The 20,888-nt window shown below is 48.6% G+C and overlaps 1 protein-coding gene across 2 annotated transcripts in view; it reads left to right on the top strand.

The window, feature by feature from the left end:
- The window catches only part of GGA2 (golgi associated, gamma adaptin ear containing, ARF binding protein 2), a 32,946-nt gene extending 12,641 nt beyond the window's left edge, over window positions 1-20,305 (top strand). For both annotated transcript variants that reach the window (XM_059155436.1, XM_059155435.1), the window contains exons 6-17: window positions 1,297-1,400; window positions 2,719-2,799; window positions 3,257-3,394; window positions 7,258-7,339; window positions 10,261-10,386; window positions 11,144-11,266; window positions 11,968-11,996; window positions 12,369-12,502; window positions 14,252-14,409; window positions 17,242-17,411; window positions 18,555-18,665; window positions 19,200-20,305. In XM_059155436.1, the coding sequence (XP_059011419.1) occupies window positions 1,297-1,400; window positions 2,719-2,799; window positions 3,257-3,394; window positions 7,258-7,339; window positions 10,261-10,386; window positions 11,144-11,266; window positions 11,968-11,996; window positions 12,369-12,502; window positions 14,252-14,409; window positions 17,242-17,411; window positions 18,555-18,665; window positions 19,200-19,310 (1,367 nt within the window). In that variant the 3' untranslated portion in view covers window positions 19,311-20,305. The remainder of the gene's footprint in view (window positions 1-1,296; window positions 1,401-2,718; window positions 2,800-3,256; window positions 3,395-7,257; window positions 7,340-10,260; window positions 10,387-11,143; window positions 11,267-11,967; window positions 11,997-12,368; window positions 12,503-14,251; window positions 14,410-17,241; window positions 17,412-18,554; window positions 18,666-19,199) is intronic.
- The last annotated feature ends 583 nt before the right edge of the window (window positions 20,306-20,888 follow it).

The following is a 20,888-nucleotide window of genomic DNA, read 5'->3' as shown; positions in this document are numbered from 1 at the left end:
TTGGCAGAGAGAGAGATCACAAGCAGGCAGAGAGGCAGGCAGAGAGAGGGGGAAGCAGGTTCCCTGCTGAGCAGAGAGCCCGATGTGGGGCTCGATCCCAGGACACTGGGATCATGACCTCAGCTAAAGGCAGAGGCTTAACCGAGCTGTTTCTCCAGGTCTCGGTAGCACCTGTTTGTGATCTTGCCCCCCCCACCCCAGGGCCAGAAGGCTTTCCTTTCTGTTTGGAAGCTGCAGTCTATTCCCACAGCTGAGGGGTGCACGGTTTGTTGTCCTTCCCAGCCGTTGAAGGTGCTTGTTCTGGAGGAGAGAGGACGGAAGTGGGACCGCAGGCCTTGGCCGTGTCTCTGCATGAGGGCCCGGTGAGGCCTCGTGAAGAGCCTGTTGCTCCTGCGCTGCTGTGGGCCTCAGAGGTTCTGTGCTCTCTCACCTGCTCACTCCAGCCTGTAAACAATTGAGAAACCACTTTATCCGAATTTTTCGCCTTGGTGTTGCCTTCCGTCTTTCCTCGGAGGCCCTGCCTTCCCTTAGATTTCAGGTCGTTCTTGGCCCTGTGTTTTCCACCGTGATGGATTCAGGAAAAGTGGTCGATCTGTAGGTTGTCCAGTGCTGTGCTGTTGGAGGTAGAGTCACGCAGTTTGTACCTCTCTGTGTCCTGAGCAGAAGTTGGGAGTCCACAGAGCCTTGTAGAAGAGGGAACCTGGATGGGGCACCTGGGTGGCTCAGTTGTTAAGCGTCCGTCTTCAGCTCAGGTCATGACCAAGGTCCTGGGATTGAGCCCCACATTGGGCTCCCTGCGGGAGGCCTGCTATTCCCTGTTCCTTTGCCTGCTTGTGCTTCCTCTCTTGCTGTCTCTCTCTGTCAAATAAAAAATTAAATCTTAAAAAAAAAAAAAAAACAGGAACCTGGATTCAGGATGGACTGTTTTTCTCCATCACATGTACTCACTGTTGTTGAGAGGGTCAAGGGTTGTGGCTTCTACAGTAATTTCTGGGCCCTGGGAGGTTATGTACCTGCATGTAATGATCAGTGTTCTTATAGCGTCAGGCCCGTGTCCCACTAACCTTAGGGTCTGGTGCTGATAAGAAACTCCTAGTTTCTTATGTCCCACTGGGAACACACTTGTCGATGACCTTAAAGGAACAGACCCAGGGTATGACCAAGCCTCTGCATCCTCCCTCAGCTGACTTCAAGGAACCAGCACAAGACAGGGACATCAGAAACTAGGAGTTTCTGGACTTGATGCTGCTTCCTACTGAGGTCAGTGGGTACCCATAACCATATCTTAACTTCTAGGCATCGTAAAGCAAGACCCTAAACTACCAGTGGATAAAATTTTGCCTCCACCTTCTCCCTGGCCCAAGAGCTCTATCTTCGATGCCGATGAAGAAAAGTCCAAGGTAAGGAGCCCCTCTCTGACCTTGGTGGCAGCAGACCCCTTCTTTTAGGGATTTTCCTGAAATATCCCCTGAGACGTGCTCTGATCCCTGAACCAAAGTTGGGGGGGGATGTGAGGAGGTGGGTTAGTGAGTTCTCTCTGGAGCAGGCTCTTAGAGTGGTAGCATAAGGTCTGGATGTCTTCTCTATGGATGGGCCAAATAGTAAATGCCATGTTAATGTACCCTCTGCCTTACCTGTACGAGCATTCCTGAGGGAAGGAAGGTACAAAAGGATAACCCAAGTGGGCCAGGTGGGTGGGTGGTTGTATTCAGTGTATATGTGGTATTGGGGGAAGATGCTGGAAAGAACTGGCTGTGTGTTCGCTCACATTTTTTCTTCAGTGCCAGTAAGCCTGATCCTACCCATCTTCCTTCTGCTACCATCTCCAGTAATTGTTGCTCCTCAGACATCAGGAAGGAGAGGGATGAGGAACTGGGGATAGCTTTAGAGTGCCTCTGCATGGGGAGAGGGCCCTTGAGCACTGGTGGTGGCTGTGTCTTGGGACATTACCAATCTTGGTCACTCACAGGGTCTGGGAAATGAGTACCAGGGAAGCTCCAGGCAGTGTAGAGACAAAGGCTTGCGGACCCTCTGCCTCTGACTGCACCCCTGAGCTGCACCCTCCCTTGGACCTGGGGGTTCAGTGGCCATGGGGTCAGAACAAGCAGGATTATGTTAGGTTCTGGGCTGTCTTTCCCTCTGGTTCCTCTCCTGCCGGTGCCTTGCAGAGGCAGAGGGTAGGAAGAGGAGGGATGGCACAGCCTTCGGAGAAAGAGAGAATCCTGTGTCCCTGGGGCAAGCTACGAGATGCTCTGGGCTTCCCTAGAGCCTTTACTCCATCAGTGCAGACTGAGTGACTCCCACGGGCATGGCATTCTGCAAGATCACCGAGGTGTATCAGAGGGTGCCTGGGCCAGGACAACCTCAGCATTAGTGACATTTTGGGCCAGATAATTTTCCTGCTGGGGGCTGTCCTGTTGAGAGTAGGGAGTCTACAGTATTCCGGCCTCTACCCGCTGGATGCCAGTAGCACTCCAATTGTGACAATCAGAAAGGTCTCCAGTCTTCGCCAGATGTCTCCTGGGGGCTGTTTCTTCCACCTGCCTACCCTGTCGAAACCCATGGGTCTGTGGGGGGAGTCCGAATACCTCCATGGCCTCACTGTGAGAACTTGGTAAGAGAACGTGTGGGAAGTCCGCATTCTGTTGCTGCGGCTGCTGCTCTGGGCCCTCTGAAACCGGGGGGACGGCGTCTCACCGCCTCTTGTTCACCCTGCAGCTTCTGACGAGGCTTCTGAAGAGCAACCACCCGGAGGATCTTCAGGCTGCAAACAGGCTGATCAAGAACTTGGTCAAGGAGGTGGGCGTTTTTCCACGGGGCTCTGCAGAAGCAGCATTTGACTCCGCTGTGTGTGCGCTGGAGGGAATGGGTGTACAGTTGGCCGAGGAGAATGGTGTCCTCTGGGCCCAGAAGGGGGACACAGCCGCGGGCTCCCTGAGGGGAACAGCAGGATGGTGAGGGGAAGCAGAAATCCTGCTGGGCACTTTCCAAGTACTCTGCGAGAGCCCCAAGCATGTCATAGACCCCAGTGTCTGTCCCAGTGACAGAGTCCAGTTTGGCCATCTGGTCCCTGGACTGCATTGCCTTTTGCAGGAATTCTGGGCTCCGCGTTTTCTTCGCCACTGAGTGGACACTCCCACCCACTTGGTGTTCTAGTGACTTCCCAGAGCTTGCCGACTGAGTGCCTCTTTCCCGTCCCTCGCTCATGCGTTAGCCAGGCCTTTGCTCCTGACCTCCGTGTCCTCTCCTCTAAAAGGAGCAAGAGAAAACTGAGAAAGTGTCGAAGAGAGTCAGTGCTGTGGAGGAGGTACGGAGCCACGTGAAGGTGCTGCAGGAAATGCTGAGCGTGTACCGCCGGCCCGGCCAGGCCCCGCCGGACCAGGAGGCCTTGCAGGTACCGGTTTTACAAAATCAGTTCAAGTAGAATTGAGTGTAAGTGACACGTTAGAAATTGCACGTATTTCAAGCGGATTCGATGTGTTTTGACATGTGTGTGTCCATGAAGCCATCATCACAATCAAGATAGTAAACATGTCCTTTGCCTCCCAGGATCTCCGCATCCCCTGGGTTAGCCTCCCCTCCTTGTGTGTCTTCACGTCCTCCAAGCAACCATTGCCTCGTTGCGTGATCTGATTAGCTTATACTTCCTAGACTTGTATGAAAGGAACAAGAGTTTTCTTTCCTTCTTGCTCTTTTTATCTTTCTGGCTTCTCTCTCTAGCTTCTCCCTCTTGGCATAACGGAGATCCATTCGTGGCGTGTGTATCAAGTTTGCTATTTATTGTTGACTGGTATTCTGTTGTGTGTATTACAATATATCTGTCTTTTGATAGTTAATGGGTTGTTTCCAGCTTTGGGTGATTGTGAATTAAACTGCTATAAACAATTGTATAGTTGCGTACAGGATTCTCGATCCCAGGACCCTGGGGATCATGACCTGAGCTGAAGGCAGAGGCTTTTTAACCAATTGAGCCACCCAGGGGCTCCTCCATCTTTTTTTTTTTTTTTAAAAAACACCTTTAGTGTGAATTTACTTATCCTAAGAGCAGCCATTAGCACTGGCTAGAAGAATTTAATCAGCCCTAAAAGAAGTCCTGGGCCCTTGGGCGCCTGGGTGGCTCAGTGGGTTAAGCCGCTGCCTTCGGCTCAGGTCATGATCTCAGGATCCTGGGATCGAGTCCCGCATCAGGCTCTAGGCTCAGCAGGGAGCCTGCTTCCTCCTTTCTCTCTCTCTGTCTGCCTCTCTGCCTACTTGTGATCTATGTCTGTCAAATAAATAAATAAAAATCTTTAAAAAAAAAAAAGAAGTCCTGGGCCCATTAGCACACATCTGCACCACTCCCCTCAGCCCCCCCTTTCCCCACCCCCCACCTCAGCGGCTCCTGGCAACCACTGATCCATGGTCTGTGTCTGTAGATCTTCCTCCTTGGACATTTTGTATAAATTGAATCCTACACCATGCCTTGAGTCTGGCTGCTTTCACTTAACGTCTGGAAGATTTCTCTACCTCCTAGTGTGTATTAAAACTTCATTCCTTTTTCTGGCTGAGTAACCTTCCGCCGCATGACTGGCTCACGTTTTGTTTGTCGGTTCCATCAGTTGGGCATTTGGGCTTCCACTTCGGCTATTATGAATGATGTTGTGAGAACATCTGTTACCAGTTCTCTGTGTGTGCAGTTTAAGCTTTTGATTCTCTTCAGTACGCATCTGTGTCTGCAGCTGGAGTTGCCAGATCATCTAGTGGGTCTGTTTCAGTGTCTGAGCACCTTGCCAAGCCGTGTGCCAAACCATGGTGCCAGTTACAGGCCCACCAGCAAGATGGCAGGGCGCAGTTTTCCGGATCCTGTCAGCGCTTGCTACTGCCTGTCTTTTGGTAATAGCTCTCCTGGTGGGTGTAAAGTGGGATCTCACTGTGGTTTTGAAATGTATTTCCTTGGTGAGTTAAGCTGAGTTTTCTTTCCTAGGTCTCTTGGCCGCTTGTATAACCTCTTGCTGAAGATCCTTTGCCCAATTTTTAATTGGGTTGTCTCTTTTGAGTGGTTAAGGGTTCATTATATATCCTGGATACCAGTCCTTTGTCGGACTTTCTCCTTTAATCTGGGAGTTTGATCTGTGTGTTGTCTTTTGTCCCTGGGGCTGTCGGTGTCCTAGCCGCGCCACCACCGCCCGTGCAGACAGATGGCGGTGGGAGCGGAGTGCTGTCCGAGGCAGCCGCTCGAAGCCTGTCTTTGCAGCTCTGCTCTTCTTCCTCCTTCCGCCAGCTACATTTGTCTTCTCTGTCTGCTTCCAGCTTTTTGTGCTTCTCTGCACAGGAAAGATGGCTTTCACGTAGCTCCTTAGTTTCCCTGTCCTTCCATTTCACAGAGTTAGCAGAAACAAACTAGTAGCTTTCCTAAGCCCAGATTCCTGAGAGAACAATCTGTTTGTCCGGCAAGGCTCCCGTACCTACCCCAGGTCAATCAGCTATAGCCAGAACTGGGTAGAGTTGCAGAGAAGATCATGCTGGCCTCTGCGTCTGGGGGGGTGGAGACAGTACTCAGAAGGGTTACTGGGCTTGGGCAGATGCTCCAAAGCCAGCTCCCTGTGGTGAGTTTGTGCCGGAGTCCATCAGCAAGGCTGGCATGCTGGGCCTCTAAATAGCACAGCTTTCCCCACCCAAGATGGTAACGAGCTAGGAGACAGGAGAGACGTGGCGTGAAACAAAACTTCTTCCTTGTAATGGGCAGAGCCGTCTTTGGGGAAAACAGCACATAAATATTAGCAAGTGGCTTCCCAATACGGAAGCCGAATCAGGCAGGTTTACCTACTGCTCAGATAGCACTGGCTCACCGCTGTTCTTTCCTTCTCTAAAACGTAGGGCTGCTGGGAGTGGAGCCGGATGTGCGCTTGCGTACAGGCAGGGCGCTCTCAAGAGCAAAGTGGCAGGAAAGGGGGGTCCTTCCTGCTTCCTCCTGCCACTTCCCAATGGCGCAGGGGACAAGAATGAGGCACCAACAAATCAGCTTCAAGACAAAGGGAGCCGGGGCCAGCTGTTGAGAAGACTGTCTTCCCGAACGACCCCTCAGTCCAGTATTTGTTAGGTAAAGATAGCAATCAACAAAGGACTGGAAGGAGATTATAGATAAGCAGGATGCGCCTGAGCAAGCAGTATAAGATCACCTAATTATCATCATCTAATGAACTGCAGGCAATCTCTGGAGAAGGGGAGGTAACAGAAAAAAGATGCAGGCCACCGTCCACCCTGAGCGGGTGCCGGGCATCCCCAGCTGCTTGGCTTCGAGAAAGTGTATTGTGTATTGTCCCCTCCCCAGAGGAGGATACTGCTGCTAGTACATGTTTAAGCATGTTTGGTCAGTGTGTTCTTCTCAGGGACGGTTACACCTCTCCCGGACTCCCCTAGCAGAGAGGTCATTTCACCAGCCCTGAGGGAGGGGGCTGGGAGCACTACCATCAGGGAGGACTGCGGTGCTAAGTTAGTTGGGTTCCTTTGCAAGGAAGTCTAACATGCACAGAAGCCAGCGTCCTCCTCAACACCGAGCATGTGGAGGGTGCCGCTGTCCAGGGCACTTCCCTGCGATCAGGAGAGTGAGACTTCCCAGGTGTTATTGGTGCGGACTGAGGTTTAGTCCTGGGAGAACCTGCAGTGGAAATCAGGGAGTGTTTTTGGAAAAGGAAGACTGGCATCAGACAACAGTTGGATGGGGAGTTTGGATGTTAGTTTTATTATTTTTTTTTTTAAAGATTTTATTTATGTGACAGAGACACAGTGAGACAGGGAACACAAGCAGGGGGACTGGGAGAGGGAGAAGCAGGCCTCCTGTGGAGCAGGGAGCCTGATGTGGAGCTTGATCTCAGGACCCCGGGATCATGACCTGAGCTAGAGGCAGACGTTTAATGACTGAGCCACCCAGGTGCCCTCTGGATGTTAGTTTTAAAGCAGAGGAATCTCTTCAGAGTTCTATGTGGGGTTACCCCACTATTAAAGCTCTTCTAGGAGGCAAGGAAAGGAGCTTGGAGAAGAGCTAATATCGTACATGCTCAGAAGGGAGATTCTTAGGCTTCTGTCATCTTTTTAACTATTTTAAAAATTCAGGTAACTATAGCCCAAACTTTTTCTGACACTGTAACAGCCATGTCATTTCAAACCTGCAGTCACGCATTTAGGATGGACTCAGGAGAATTCCAGAAGCCCTAGACTCTGCTGTATGCTTATTGGAGGCATCTGGGGCCTTGCTGTGAAACCAGGCTGTTTCCTCAGGTCGTGTATGAGCGCTGTGAGAAGCTGCGGCCCACGCTGTTCCGGCTGGCGAGTGAGACCACGGACGACGACGACGCGCTGGGTAAGGCGGTCCCCCTCCTCTGGGCGCAGCCGGGACCGCGGAGGGCAGAACACACGTGCCCCTTCCTGCTGGGCTGCGGTGGTGCCAGAGACCAGACAGAAGGGCTTCAGGTTCTGTGGCGGCTGGGCTTCCGAAGGGCGTGCCCCGTGTTGGCTTAGAACTGATTTCCAGGATGCTCGAGGCCCGAGCGAGCAGTCATCGGCAGGTCCGAAAGCGTGGAGAGGGGTGGGAACGTGCGGTGAAGGTTGGGCGCAAGGGAGATGCTCGAAGGAAGATTAACGGAAGTCTGAGGAACTGCTGCATCTCGAAGGTCTCCCCAACCTGAGTGCCGCAGGGGCTGGGCCACCAACCTCAATGAGGCAGGCTGAGGAGGAGCAGAGGGGGTGATGGTAGGGGCTGTGGAGAATGTTCGTACCTGCGGACAGGGATTAAAATATTTTATACTTTATGTTACGGAAAATTTCAGGACATGTGCAGGGAAATAGTGGGGTAAGCCCTGTGTGCCCTTCACCTGTGGGTAACAGCCACCAGCTAGCACATGACCCATCTTTTTTCCTCTTGTTGCATATGTACTGCTCTACCCCCGTCGCTCATTCTCTCTGAAGCAAATTCCAAATGTTTTAAAGTAATCAAATAGTGTTAAGATTTCCCTGGGCATTTCTCTCTCAACATTTCGTGCTAACCCTCCCACCTCCTCCTCCCTCCCTTTTTTTTAAAAGTTCTGAATCACTCAGAAAAGCCATGCTGCTATTTTGTAAGCCCTTTTTTAATGGATAGCCCCTCTGTTCTTTTTCTTTGTTATTAGATGAAAAGTATGCCCCCTAGCACACCCTAGCACATACCCTCCTCGGTGTCCACCCGGCTCCCCCTTCCTTCTCACTGCTCTCCCCTCCAGCAGCCCTCAGCTTGTTTTGTGAGACTAAGAGTCTCTTAAGGTTTGTCTCCCTCCCCGGTCCCATCTAGTTCATTTTTCCCTCCGTTCCAACCACAGCCCCCCACCCTCCCTCTCAAATTCCTCCTATCAGAGAGATCATATGATAATTGTCTTTCTCTGCTTGACTTACTTCACTTAGCATAATACCCTCTAGTTCCATCCACATCATTGCAAATGGCAAGATTTCGTGGTTGTTTTTTTTTTCTTTTGGATGGGTTCCTGTGTGTGTGTGTGTGTGTGTGTGTGTGTGTACACACCACGTCTTTATCCAGTCATCTGTTAATGGACATCCAGTTTGGCTATTGTGACATTGCTGCTATAAACATTCAGGAGCACATGCCCCTTCAGATTACTACATTTGTATCTTCAGCGTAAATATCCAGCTGTGCGATTGCTGGGTCTTAGGGTAGCTCTATTTTCAGCTTTTTGAGGAACCTCCACACTGTTCTCCAGAGTGGCTGCATCAGCTTGCATTCCCACCTGTAATGCAGGAGGGCTCGCCTTTTTCCTCATCCTCGCCAGCATCTGTCGTTTCCTGACTAGTTAATTTTAGCCATTCTAACTGGTGTGAGGTGGTGTCTAACTGTGGTTTTGATTTGTATTTCCCTGACGCCAAGTGATGTTGAGCACTTTTTCATGTTTTTCACTGTTGGCCATTTGGATGTCGTCGTTGCAGAAATGTCTGTTCATGTCTTTTGCCCATTTCTTGATTCATTTATTATTTGTCTGGGTGTTGAGTTTGATAAGTTCTTTATAGATTTTGGATACTAGCCCTTTATCTGATATGCCATTTGCAAATATCTTCTCCCATTCTGTCAGTTGTCTTTTGGTTTTGACTGGAAAAACATGCCCTTTGACCTACAAAGTTTCTCTAGGCCTCAATGTTCTAATGGCATGCCCCATGGTATTTAATGTTTTTCCATATCTGACCCTTCTTACAAATTGCTGATATTTCTTATAAAGTGCATCAGGGGCTTGATCAGATTCAGGATCAGTTAGAATAGGGATTGAGGAAGCAAGAACACTTCGTGGGTAGTGGTCAAGAGGCCCCTGGTTTCTGATGATCTCTTCATGATTATGGTCTGAACCCATCATTTTCTCTGATTGCAGTAAGCTCAAAAACAATCAAATTTTTAAGCAACTTGCCTGTGCCAACTAAAACATTTTGCCGGGTGAATACACCACCATGTTGTAGCTTATGTCCACGGTTAAGAAAATAGGCAGAAGCCAATTTCACAAAAGCTTATGAAGTTTTTGGAATCCAGTGTGTATTTTATATTTAGATGACATTTTAATTTGGATGCCAAGTTTTCATCAGAAGTACTTGATCTATATTTAGATTTTATGAAATTACAGGTAAAAACATACATTCATGTTTGTTCCCTACACACTTAAAAGCTTTCCAATAAGTGAATAAAGTACCAAAAAAATCTCTTTTTAAAAATCTTTTTGAAGATTTTATTTATTTGAGAACACAAGCAGGGGTGGTGGTAGGAGACAGAGGGAGAAGCAGACTCCCTGCTGAGCAAGGAGCATGATGTAGGGCTCAATCCCAGGACTCCAGGATCATGACCTGAGCCAAAGGCAGCTGCTTAACCGACTGAGCCACCCAGGTGCCGCCCCCTGAAAAACTCTTTAATATTCACATTCACATTGACAAAACTGTTTTTAAGTTAATTAAATATTAAAGTTTTAGTTTCTTAGTTGAAATAGCCATGTTTCAAGTGTTGATCCTTGTGTTGGAAGGTATTGGGAACGAAGGCGAAGAAATTTGGTTTCTCCTGCATCTTGAACGAGAGGTGTTGGGGTTCAGGGACTGAATAACTAGGTCTGCTAGGGGTCTGATCACATGATCTGGCAGCAGGAGGCATAGATCTACTGAACCTGGTAGAGCTGTGTGGCCGCTGCTTTCTGGAATGACTTTAAAAAGACTGAGATTGTTGGTGGATAACTGAAGGGGTGTTCTCAATTTCCCCTCCTCCTTCAGCGGAGATTCTCCAGGCAAATGACCTCCTCACCCAGGGAGTTCTGCTGTACAAACAGGTGATGGAGGGCCGAGTCATCTTTGGGAACACAGTGACCAGCGCAGTGGGAGACCTAGCTGTCTCCACAGGTATGTGCAAAGAAGCCTCTCTTACCTTCTGCCCGGACATCCTGCAAATCCTGGAGAAGAAATGGATCCTTAGAATATTCTGGGTTGTGGTGTGGAAATGAGAGGCCTTGCTCTTTTTTCCCCTTTCCTTCAAGAGTTGGTTTTATGTAGCCAGCCTCTGCCACATGTGCCATCACCAACTGATGGGCGGGCTGGAGCCCGTCTCTGGCTCTCCACAGGAGCACATGGTATTTTGCACCCAGGTTTTGATTCCTCTTCTCATGAATGCTTACTCAGGAGAGCTAGAGACCAAAAAAACAAAACAAAAAAATAAAACAAAACAAAAAAAGATCTGTGTGTTGGTGGCTAACTACATCAGAATCATCTGGAATACTGGCTAAAACGCAGATTCTTAGGTCTTCAGCTTGGAGCTTCTGTATCAATGCTCCTTAGCACGTGGCCTGGGGGTTTGTGTTTTTATCAAGCACTCCAGTGATTGTGATGAGCTGTTGTCAAAAAGCCTGTGAGGCGGAGACGTCAGCTGTGTTGCTGGCCAGGTTGACTGGATGCCTAGCAGAGGACACCAGTTGCTGGGGTAGGAAGGCAGTCCTCTGGCTGCGTCCTGTCCTGTTCCAGATGTCGGCACAGGCTATCCACCACGGGGGGCACTGAGGGGCGGTGTGATGTCTTCTGTTTGGGAGGACGCCTCTGGGAAGCTGACGGGCATTAAGTGGAGACTGTGCTCACATCCTGACATATTTTCCTGACTCTTGTGTAGTCTTTCAGAAACCCGCAGGCTGCACGAAGAGCTGCCCTCTGATTGACTTGGAGGTGGACAGTGGATCTGAGCAGGCCGGGACTGTGGCACCATCCTTGCTTCACCAGGACCTGGCAGCCTTAGGTGAGGGAGGGTGTTTACGGGGAGCAGGCACAGAATGGCCCTGACTCCCAGGGAGAGCGAGTAATCTGGTTCCGCTTCGGGAGACTATGCCTGTTTTCAAAGGGAGCTGGGTATACAGTAGCCCCCTCGTCCGTGGTTTCAGTGACTCGTGGTCTGGAAGCCGATGAGCCTCCTTCTGACCTCTGGTCAGAAGGTCACTAGTAGCCTAGGGCTGCGTCCCATGCCTACCTCGTTCACCTCACTTCATCTCATCACGTAGGCATTTTATCATCTCCCACCACAAGAAGACAAAGGGTGAGTACAGTATGATATATTTTGAGAGCGAGACCACATTCACATAACTCTTACTGCAGCATATTATTTTTATTATCTGTTACAGTGTCTAACTTACAAAGTAAACTTAATCATAGACATGTATGTGTGGGGAAAAACATAGTATATGGAGGGATTGCTACTATCTGCCTTTGCAGACATCCACCGGGGTCTTAGAACATATCCCCTAATGAATAAAGGGGCGCTGCCATCCTGGGAGGTCCCCATCGCGTTTAGTCTCAGATTTGCCACGGATGACTTGAGAATGATTTTGGGTAATTGCTTTGCCCAGGCTTTCTCTGTGTTCTAGAAAGGGTGAACATGGTATCAATCTCTAGCTCCTGTCAGGTAGAGTTACTGGTGCGCATCTTTCTGTTTCTTCCTTCTAGGACTCGGTGATGCTCCGGTTACCAACAAGGTAGGGAAGCTCTTCCTAGGGGTGGAAAGGAGGTCCCTCAAACCTGCGTTCCTGAGGGCAGTGCTGCCTGGGTGGTGGGGGGAGGCCCCAGCATAGCCTGCGGCGACTGGATTTGGAGGTCCGGAGCCTCTTCCCTACTGTTACTGTCCGGCTTCAACCCCCCGAGAGACACATTTTTCCCTCTCCTTATACTCCTACCCTCTGCAGTGGTATCCAGGCTCCCGCTTACTGAATGTCAGATCAGGAGTCCTGTGTTTTCTGGCCCTATTTCTCCTCCTGTCTCAGGAAATGCAGTCAGCCTTTGTCCTGGTGTCACCATGGCTCCTGGTCATTCATACCATGGCCTTATTTTAGGCATTCCTGCTTTCACAGGTTGCTGGTCAGAATTGCTGTAAGGAAAAGAAGAATCCCCCCGCCAGCATGCTGCCAGGTGGTGATGTTCAGAGCCCTTCTGCAGAAAGGAACTTGCTGGATCTCCTCTCCCCACAGCCATGTCCAGGGCCTCTGTGAGTCTTGTGGGCAAGGAACATAGAAGAGGGGCTCCGTGCGTGTGCTTCTGCTCATCGTGTGGGGGGCAGGCTGATGGGCCGTGTTAGTGTACAGTAACACAGGGCACGCTTGCAGATAGCCAGAGCCCTCTCTCCCTGGGCAGGCTGCTGCTTTCCTACCCCAGGTTCTGTGTGTGCTTCCCCTTGTCTCCTTTGACTCCCCATCCCAAGTCACACAAAAAATACATGCTTTGGTTAGGATCTCTGCAAAAAGGGGTTGCTTTAACTAGTAGCAGCAGTCGGTGATGGTTTTGGTGTTCACAGGCTTTTTTTTTTTTTACAATGAAGTTAAGCAAAATTTGATCACTAGAGAACTAGATAACATAGAAGGGCCCAATTATCACTCTCTAAAGATAATGTCGAATGTTCCTTTGCTTTTCTCTCTGTGTGTAACAGGTTATGTTGTTTATTTTTTATACACATGGGATCATCATTTACAAACGGTTCCACACTATCGCATCTTTGATACATGTCCATGTCCGTTTCTATAAATTTGTCGCATTCTGGTGGTCTAATAATCCACGTGCACATAATACTCATATATTTAGTCACTGCCCTCTTGTGGGTGTTTAAATACCTTTCAGTTCAGAGGCACTTGGAGCTTTGTTACAGTGCAGATTCCTAGAGGTAGAAGTGCTCTAGCATGTGAATCTAAATATGTAAACGTAGATCCTGCTGCTTTGCCTCTGGAGGGCTGGGGTGGCTTGCCTTCCCGTAGACAGCCTGAGCACGTCCATATCTGCGGTAGAGACACAGGGCCCTGGCCTACAAGAAGACGTGCTGGGACGTCATTCTCGTTTGCACTCAGAGAGTCATCTTTTCATTTTCTCCTTCTAACCACTCAGCTGGGGGCTGGTAATCTTCCTGATCTGTGTGGGTTATTCTACACTGTAGTTTCAGTTTGTATTGAAAATGTCTTTGGAGAGCCTGGGTGGCCCAGTCCGTTAAGCATCTGATTCTTGATCTCAGCTCAGGTTTCTATCTCAGGGTCATGAGTTCGAGCCCTGAGTTGGGCTCCTTGCTGGGCGTGGAGCCTACTTATAAAATATTCTCAATTTACATTCCAAATGGACAAAATCATGAAATGTGAATATCACGGTCTGTGTAGTGGTGTTAGCATCTTCCTAGTGCCCATACCATATATGGGAAACTTAACCTGAACAACATTTCAGAGGCTGCCTGGCAACTACAACTCTCATTCCTTTAATAATAGCTCTAGTTTACTGGGGTCTTAGGTCTGCACAGTCCCTGCAATTCTTTACATGTATTTTCTTTTTTAAAGATTTTATTTGTTGATTTGACAGGCAGAGATCACAAGCAGGCAGAGAGATAGAGAGAGGGAAGCAGGCTCCCCGCCGAGCAGAGAGCCCGATGCGGGACTCGATCCCAGGACCCTGAGATCATGACCTGAGCCGAAGGCAGCGGCTTAACCCACTGAGCCACCCAGGCGCCCTACATATATTTTCTCATTTAATTCTAATAACAACCCCATGAGGTAGATACTAGATGATTTCCATTTTACAGATGAGAAAACGGAGGCACAGGTGAAATTACCCATCTAAAGTCTTACCCCTTTAAAATACACACACACACATATGTATTTCTTTTTCTCTCTCTTTATTACCTAACTCTTCAGAAAGCCTAATCAGATTCCTGAAATTGTGTATTATTTTTGCTAGTCTTGATATTTTTTTCATTTCTTTGTAGGAATTATGTTCCACAGAAGAGCATACCTAAGGAAGTGCCCCCTGGCACTAAGTCCTCTCCAGGTTGGTCCTGGGAAGCTGGGCCATTGGCTTCTTCCCCATCCACCCAGAATACATCGCTGGCTCAAGTGTTTGTCCCTTTGGAGTCTGTCAAACCCAGTAAGTACAGTTTTACCTTCACCACCCCCCACCCTTGCTATTAAATACCCAGCTTTATCTGCTCTGGACTGGTAGGGGGTGGCTCTTAAATTGGGGAAGGTTAGTGCTAGGGATTTTGCCTGGGGGCAGAGGGTAAGGAGGTGGCTTCACAGTCTCTTACCTACTATTTTTCATAAAGTTTTCTGGCTTGGGGTTGACACTAAAGGTGAAGGATATTGGCAGGCAGACTTTAATGAGGGGACTCGAGTCTTTTTAGACATGATGCTCACTCATTTGAAATTGAAGGGAATGTCCGGTCCAGTGTGGCAGAAATAACTTTGAAGAGGTGGGATTAGGTGGAAAGGAAGAACTTGGCTAGTGGCCGTCTACCATGGGGGGTCCTCAGTGCAGGAGAGCAGAGGTTCCCTCCTTACGAAGGAGGAAAGGTGACTGCATGCGGTCGGCATACCGGCATGGGAGCAGGAGACACCCAGGGTGCTCGGATGTACAGTACAGGCCCTTTTCTCTGGGCACACAGCTCTCCTGTGGCTCTGTGTGCTGATGTCGCATCTGGAACCAGGCAGAGGAATCAAACAGTATGCAGTAGGAGCCATTTGTGATACTTACTTGACCTTAAAAATAATAGCTGTCTAGTGCTAATTTCCTGGTTTTGATCACTGTCCCATGTTACGTAATGTTAATCTTTGTAAAAATGTAAACATTTGAGGAAGCTGGGTGAAGGGTGTATGGGAGTTGTGTTTTTATAACATTTTATAAATCTGAAATTATTACAAAAGTACAAAAATGAAAAAACACATTTAACGTAGAAATTTTATTTTTAAAGATCTTATTCATTTGGCGGGGGGGTGGGGAAGAGCAGGGCCAGAGGGAAAGGGGGAGAGAGAATCTCAAGCAGACCCCACGCTCAGCACAGGGCCTGATGCTCGTCTTGACCCTTGGACCCCAAGATCATGACCTGAGCCAAAATCAGGAGTTGGACACTTAACTGACTGAGCCACCTAGTTGCCCCTCAAAGTAGAAATTTTAGAAAAAAACAGAGCAGAAAATTAAAATCATCTATACTGGTCCCAGAGATGGAAGTTCTATTAATATCTTAATGTGTCTTCTTGCTTAGTCATGTGTATATATATATATATACTTTTTTAATAAATTGGCACTGCAGTATATTTAGAATGTTTTACAGCCAGCTTTACTTTTATAAGCCATAGCATTTTTTCATGCCATGAATTATTCTTCAAAACCCTTACTTTTTAAATGTCTCCATACATCTATAATCATGGTACTGTCATTCATTTATTCAGTTCCTTTCTTCATTTAAAATTTTTTTAATTAAAAACATTTTTTTGGAGTGAGAGCACATGAGCTTGAGTGGTGAGGGACACAGGGAGAAGGAAAGAGAGACTCTGAAGCTCTGTGCTCAGCACGGACCTGGGCTCGATCTCGTGACCCCAAGATTACGACCTGAGCTAAACTCAAGTCACTTCACTGAGTCACCCGGGTGCCTGAATTCAATTCCTTTCTGAAGGATAATTTGTTTCTAGTTGTTTGCTGTTAAAACTGCTATGCCGAACATCTCTGGACACTTCTATGTTTAAACATTCTTGATTATTTCATCAGGATCTTCTTAGAAGTGCTGGGTATAGACATTTGAAATTCTGATCTGCATTAGCAAGATCCCTTCACAAAGGTCGCCTCTTTCCCTGTGCCCTCACCACCGTACCTCAGGAGTTTGCAGACTTTTACATCGTTGTCAGTTTCAGTGTTAAACCGTTGAACGTACACTTTGTTGGTATCAATGTTAACCTACTGAATGTACACTTTGGTAAGTGATTTTTGGCATCAGTGAAGGATCTTCATTAGAAATTTTTTCCCAAATTATGTAGTTGTCTTCCACTTACTGAGCCAGCCACTGATTTTGAAATAAATGTTCTAGAATTCTCTCATTAGGTCTATTCTGCATGCTTAGTTTTCTACTTCACTCAGTTGTGTACTTACGAGTATGTACTGCTGCAGGTCGCCCTTCCCCTGTCATAAATGTGAAGTCTTGCACCACCCCCCATACCCTATTTGCCTTAGCCCATTGGAACGTCACTAAACCTACTGACTTGAAGAGATGTGTCTTTATTGTTTTGTAAAATTAAATGCGAGAGATGGGTGTGCATGTAGTCATAGAAGAGAGACCAGAAGGAAATAGGCCCAAATGTTAGCAATACTTTGATTTCTGCGTAGAATTAATGGTGTCTTTTATTTCATTCTCTATGAGATCCTGTATTTTCTGTCATGTTCATAGTATTTGAGTCCTAATCCTGTCTCCCTTAAAGTTCCTTTTTTTTTTTTTAAACTGGTAATATGCTGGGGCGCCTGGGTGGTTCAGTTGGTTAAGCGTTTGCCTTCAGCTCAGGTCATGTGATCTCAGGGGTCCTGGGATTGAGCCACGAGCTGACTCTCTGCTCCGCGGGGAGCCTGCTTCTCCTTCTCCCTCTGCCCTCCCCCCTCTCTGGCTTGTGCCCTCTCTCTCTCTCTCTCTCCCTCTCTCTTGCTCTCGCTCTATCTCATATAAATAAATAAAATCTTTAAAACAAAACAACTGGTGATGTGCTTCAGGGGGTTGGATGGTGGGGAGCGATCAGTTTGAGGGGACCTAGGAGTCCAGGTTGGGAGTAGTGAGAGCTGGATCACGGCAGCACCGAAAGCTTGGTTCCGAGGAGGTTAGTCCAGGAGCTGTGCTGACTGGAGAAGCAGCGGCAGCAGTGGGTGATAACATGCACATCTTTCAGGCGTTGGTGACTTCGTGGTCATGCTAACCCTTTTGCTTGGGTCCTTCTCCACCAGGCAGCCTGCCGCCTCTTATCGTGTATGACCGGAATGGATTCCGAATTCTGCTCCACTTTTCCCAGACGGGGGCCCCTGGCCACCCGGAGGTGCAGGTGTTGCTGTTGACCATGATGAGCACTGCCACCCAGCCTGTCTGGGACATCATGTTTCAAGTTGCCGTGCCGAAGGTGAGCCGTCTGCTGGCCAGCTCCCTAACCTAGGACATGATCTTTGAGTTAGGTATAAGAGACAAAATCCTCAAAGGAGTTTAAGATCAAATGGGAGGTTTATTGGCTTGTTGAACTGGGGATTTCTGAATATCTGACTTTAGATGTGACCGAATCCAGATAAGTTCTTAAAATGATTCCTTAAGAATCTCTTTCCACCTTGGGGTGCCTGGGTGGCTCAGTGGGTTAAGCCGCTGCCTTCGGCTCAGGTCATGATCTCAGGGTCCTGGGATCGAGTCCCGCATCGGGCTCTCTGCTTGGCGGGGAGCCTGCTTCCCTCTCTCTCTCTCTGCCTGCCTCTCCGTCTACTTGTGATTTCTGTCTGTCAAATAAATAAATAAAATCTTTAAAAAAAAAAAAAAAAGAATTTCTTTCTACCTCTTGACTTTGCTTTCTTCTGGGGAGCCTGTTCTCCAGCAGACTCCAAAGAGCATGGAAATGGCTACCAGCAGCCCCAGAATTACATAGTCCTTTCCTTCCTGAACTCTTTTATCACAGAGGGAAACTTCCGTCTGGCACGAGGCATGCATAGTAATTACCCAAGAAAGGGGTAGGTTTGGCCCCATTGGCATTACTTGGGTAATGGGGTAATTGGGACCAGTACCTTGTGTTCAAGGATAATAGAGGTACTCTGACCAGTGTAGACATGACATCCGTTCCTCTTCGAGAGAAGTAGGGCCCCATGACTAACAGCATCACAAAAGACAGGGAAAGGATGTCCTGAAAGGAAAGGTTCAAGGTAAGCAAAAGTAAAAATACACATTCTCTCATCCCTGTGGTAGTCTTGTGGGCCATGTGTTATTGTTATCTCTTATTTTATAAACTTCTAGTCCATGGGTTCAGAAAGGTTAAGTATTTTGCCCAAGGTCCCAGAGCTAGTAAGAAGTAGAACTCAGCCCAAGGTATGCCCTAGCTCTTCATGCTGCCTCTCAGAAGCCAACCATTGACCACACAGCTTCGATTTCTGGAAGGAAAGGACTTTGGGACCCTTTAATTATTTGGTGGGTGGAGGTCAAGTTTTCCTGTTTACCATAACTCCCTCTTTGAAAGCTATACTTTATTAGGAACAAATTAGATACTGGATTTTTCTGCCCCCCACCATAGTCCATGAGAGTGAAGCTGCAGCCGGCATCCAGCTCCAAGCTCCCTGCCTTCAGTCCGCTGACGCCTCCAGCTGTGATCTCTCAGATGCTATTGCTTGACAATCCTCATAAAGTATGTTCTGGTAACTTTGATAGCAGGGGGATGGGGAGGGAGGCCCTGGGCTGTCGGGAGGTAGCATGGTAGGTTGAAAGAGGTTTAGTTAGGTCTTGCTCTAAAGTGTCTGGTTGGGAGTGGTGGTGGGATATTCCCAGCTGAGGGTCTGTATACTTCGGGGCTCTTTGGAGGAAGGTCTCTGACTGGGGTGCCATAGCTGGGAACCAAGAGTGACACAAATTCCCCCCAGGACCATGAGTCCTCTGAAAGGGTGAGGCCTGCCTGTCCTCCTCAACTGGTCTGAGTCGTGGTCCGCCTCAGGACTGCAGAGGCGGGGGAGTTCTCTCAGGATGCATGGCTGGCTCCCCTTGTATTTGTCGTCTCAGAGGGCGCTGGCCAGGGGCCCCTGTTGTACAGTTGTTTCGGGGTCTTACTGACATGGAGTTAGTGTGATATTGCTATTCCTTGGTGACTGCTGAGTGGGCAGAAACTCTTAGAGTGGGCTGGTCTGTGTCTCTCCCCACTAATTTAATGTCTTCTGTCTTTGTGCAGGAGCCCATCCGGTTACGGTATAAGCTGACCTTCAACCAGGGTGGACAGCCTTTCAGCGAAGTAGGAGAAGTGAAAGACTTTCCAGATCTGGCAGTCTTGGGTGCAGCCTAACTTTTCAGAAGACAGACCCCGCCATTCAAGCTTAGGCCAATGTGAATTTTGCTGTCTAGATAGGACTAATCATGGTGATATAGTGCGGAGTGCCAACAGTTCTATCCTGACGTCAGGCTCTGGATCCCAACCTCTGACTTATTCTGCACATACTGTGTGTGTGTGTGTGTGTGTGTTGCAGGGCATTTGGGGGAGGGGCGAGCAGGGCTTGGGGTGTGGACAGTGTGGGGAAATGCTGAAGCATTTCTGACAACCATCTGCTACAGTCATCTGTTTCTGCATGTTTTTGGACACGGATGTCCCCACCTCAGGTTGGAGGTTTTATAAGCCAAAGTTGTGTTGTGTTTTGTTTTTTTCCATGTATTGTTCCCTTTTCATTCATCCACTCTGTGCCTTGTCAGCCTTTGAAAGTCTTGGTTGCTCCCAGGCTGCTGTTCTCAGGGACCTTAAAAGGGACCTGGTTGGTCTTGGGGCAGAGAGTACCTTCTGGGGCACTCTCTTCCAAGAAAGACCTTGTCTCCATTTCCATTAGAGAATGCTGCTTGCGTGTGTTTGAGAAGATCTTCAGAACGGAATGCTCGGTGCACTGTTGGCAGGCGAGGGGCTGCCACTAGACCAGAGGACCACACTGGGTGGGCCACTCAACGTCCTTCACCACTGTGCCTTAGAATCACCCAGAGAAGACCTTCCGGGGCAGAGGGGAAAGCAGGTCCCAGGCCTCACGCAGGCCTCGGGTTCTGTGGGTGGGGCAGCCCGTTTCGGCCCTTCCTCAGGACCCTCCTCTCCATTCTCCTCCTCCTCCTCCACAAGCGTCTACTCTCAGAGCTCTTCGATGGTGACGCCATGCCCGTCGTCAGTCCTAACAGACAGGCTCGCCGTCGCCTGTCTTCACCATCCAGCATGGAGAACTGTGACACAAATAGATAAGAAAAGAGCTTAGCAGTGATTTCAGTGGTGAATATAGAAAGTCCTTGAATAAAACTGTGTAGCAAATACGCTTTGTGGAGTCTTGTGAGTAGGAGACGCAGAGCCTGTTCCATTCGGAGGTGCCAAGCCTGAAGGGCCCTGTTGCCTGTGGAGGAAGTAGGAAGACTTCTTGCTGTGGAACCTGAAGAGTGACTTCAGTGAAGGGAGAGGCCCTGCGGGTCCAAACAAAGCTGGAGAGATGGATTGTTAACGTGCGTGGTTTGAAGGGAAAACTCAGGTGCATCACCTGTTCTTACTGAGCGCCTGCTGTGTGCTAGGCATCTTCTGTAGTCCTGCTTTGCTGGTCATGGGGGAAGCAAGCTGAGCTTTGCCAATGGGGCCTGATTAAGGACTTCGAAATCTGAGCCGTTCACCTGTTGAGGCACGATTCTACCTCAGGAACCATGAGACTCTTTTTGGGGCTCTTTATCACAGAGTCTCATACTTTCCAGGTTGATCTTTGAACTTCTACGTACAGTTAGAATCCCACCAACATTAATTGGCAGGGATCGGAGCTGTAAAAGATCATCTAGCTATGCTCATTTTTAAGCAAATGTGAAAACTCCTAAAACCGATGAGATGGGTGACTTCCTCGTTTGGCATGACTCCCAT

Source organism: Mustela lutreola, chromosome 17, assembly GCF_030435805.1.
Source record: "Mustela lutreola isolate mMusLut2 chromosome 17, mMusLut2.pri, whole genome shotgun sequence".
Classification (NCBI taxonomy): Eukaryota; Metazoa; Chordata; class Mammalia; order Carnivora; family Mustelidae; genus Mustela; species Mustela lutreola.
This window is presented reverse-complemented; position numbering and strand designations above follow the sequence as displayed.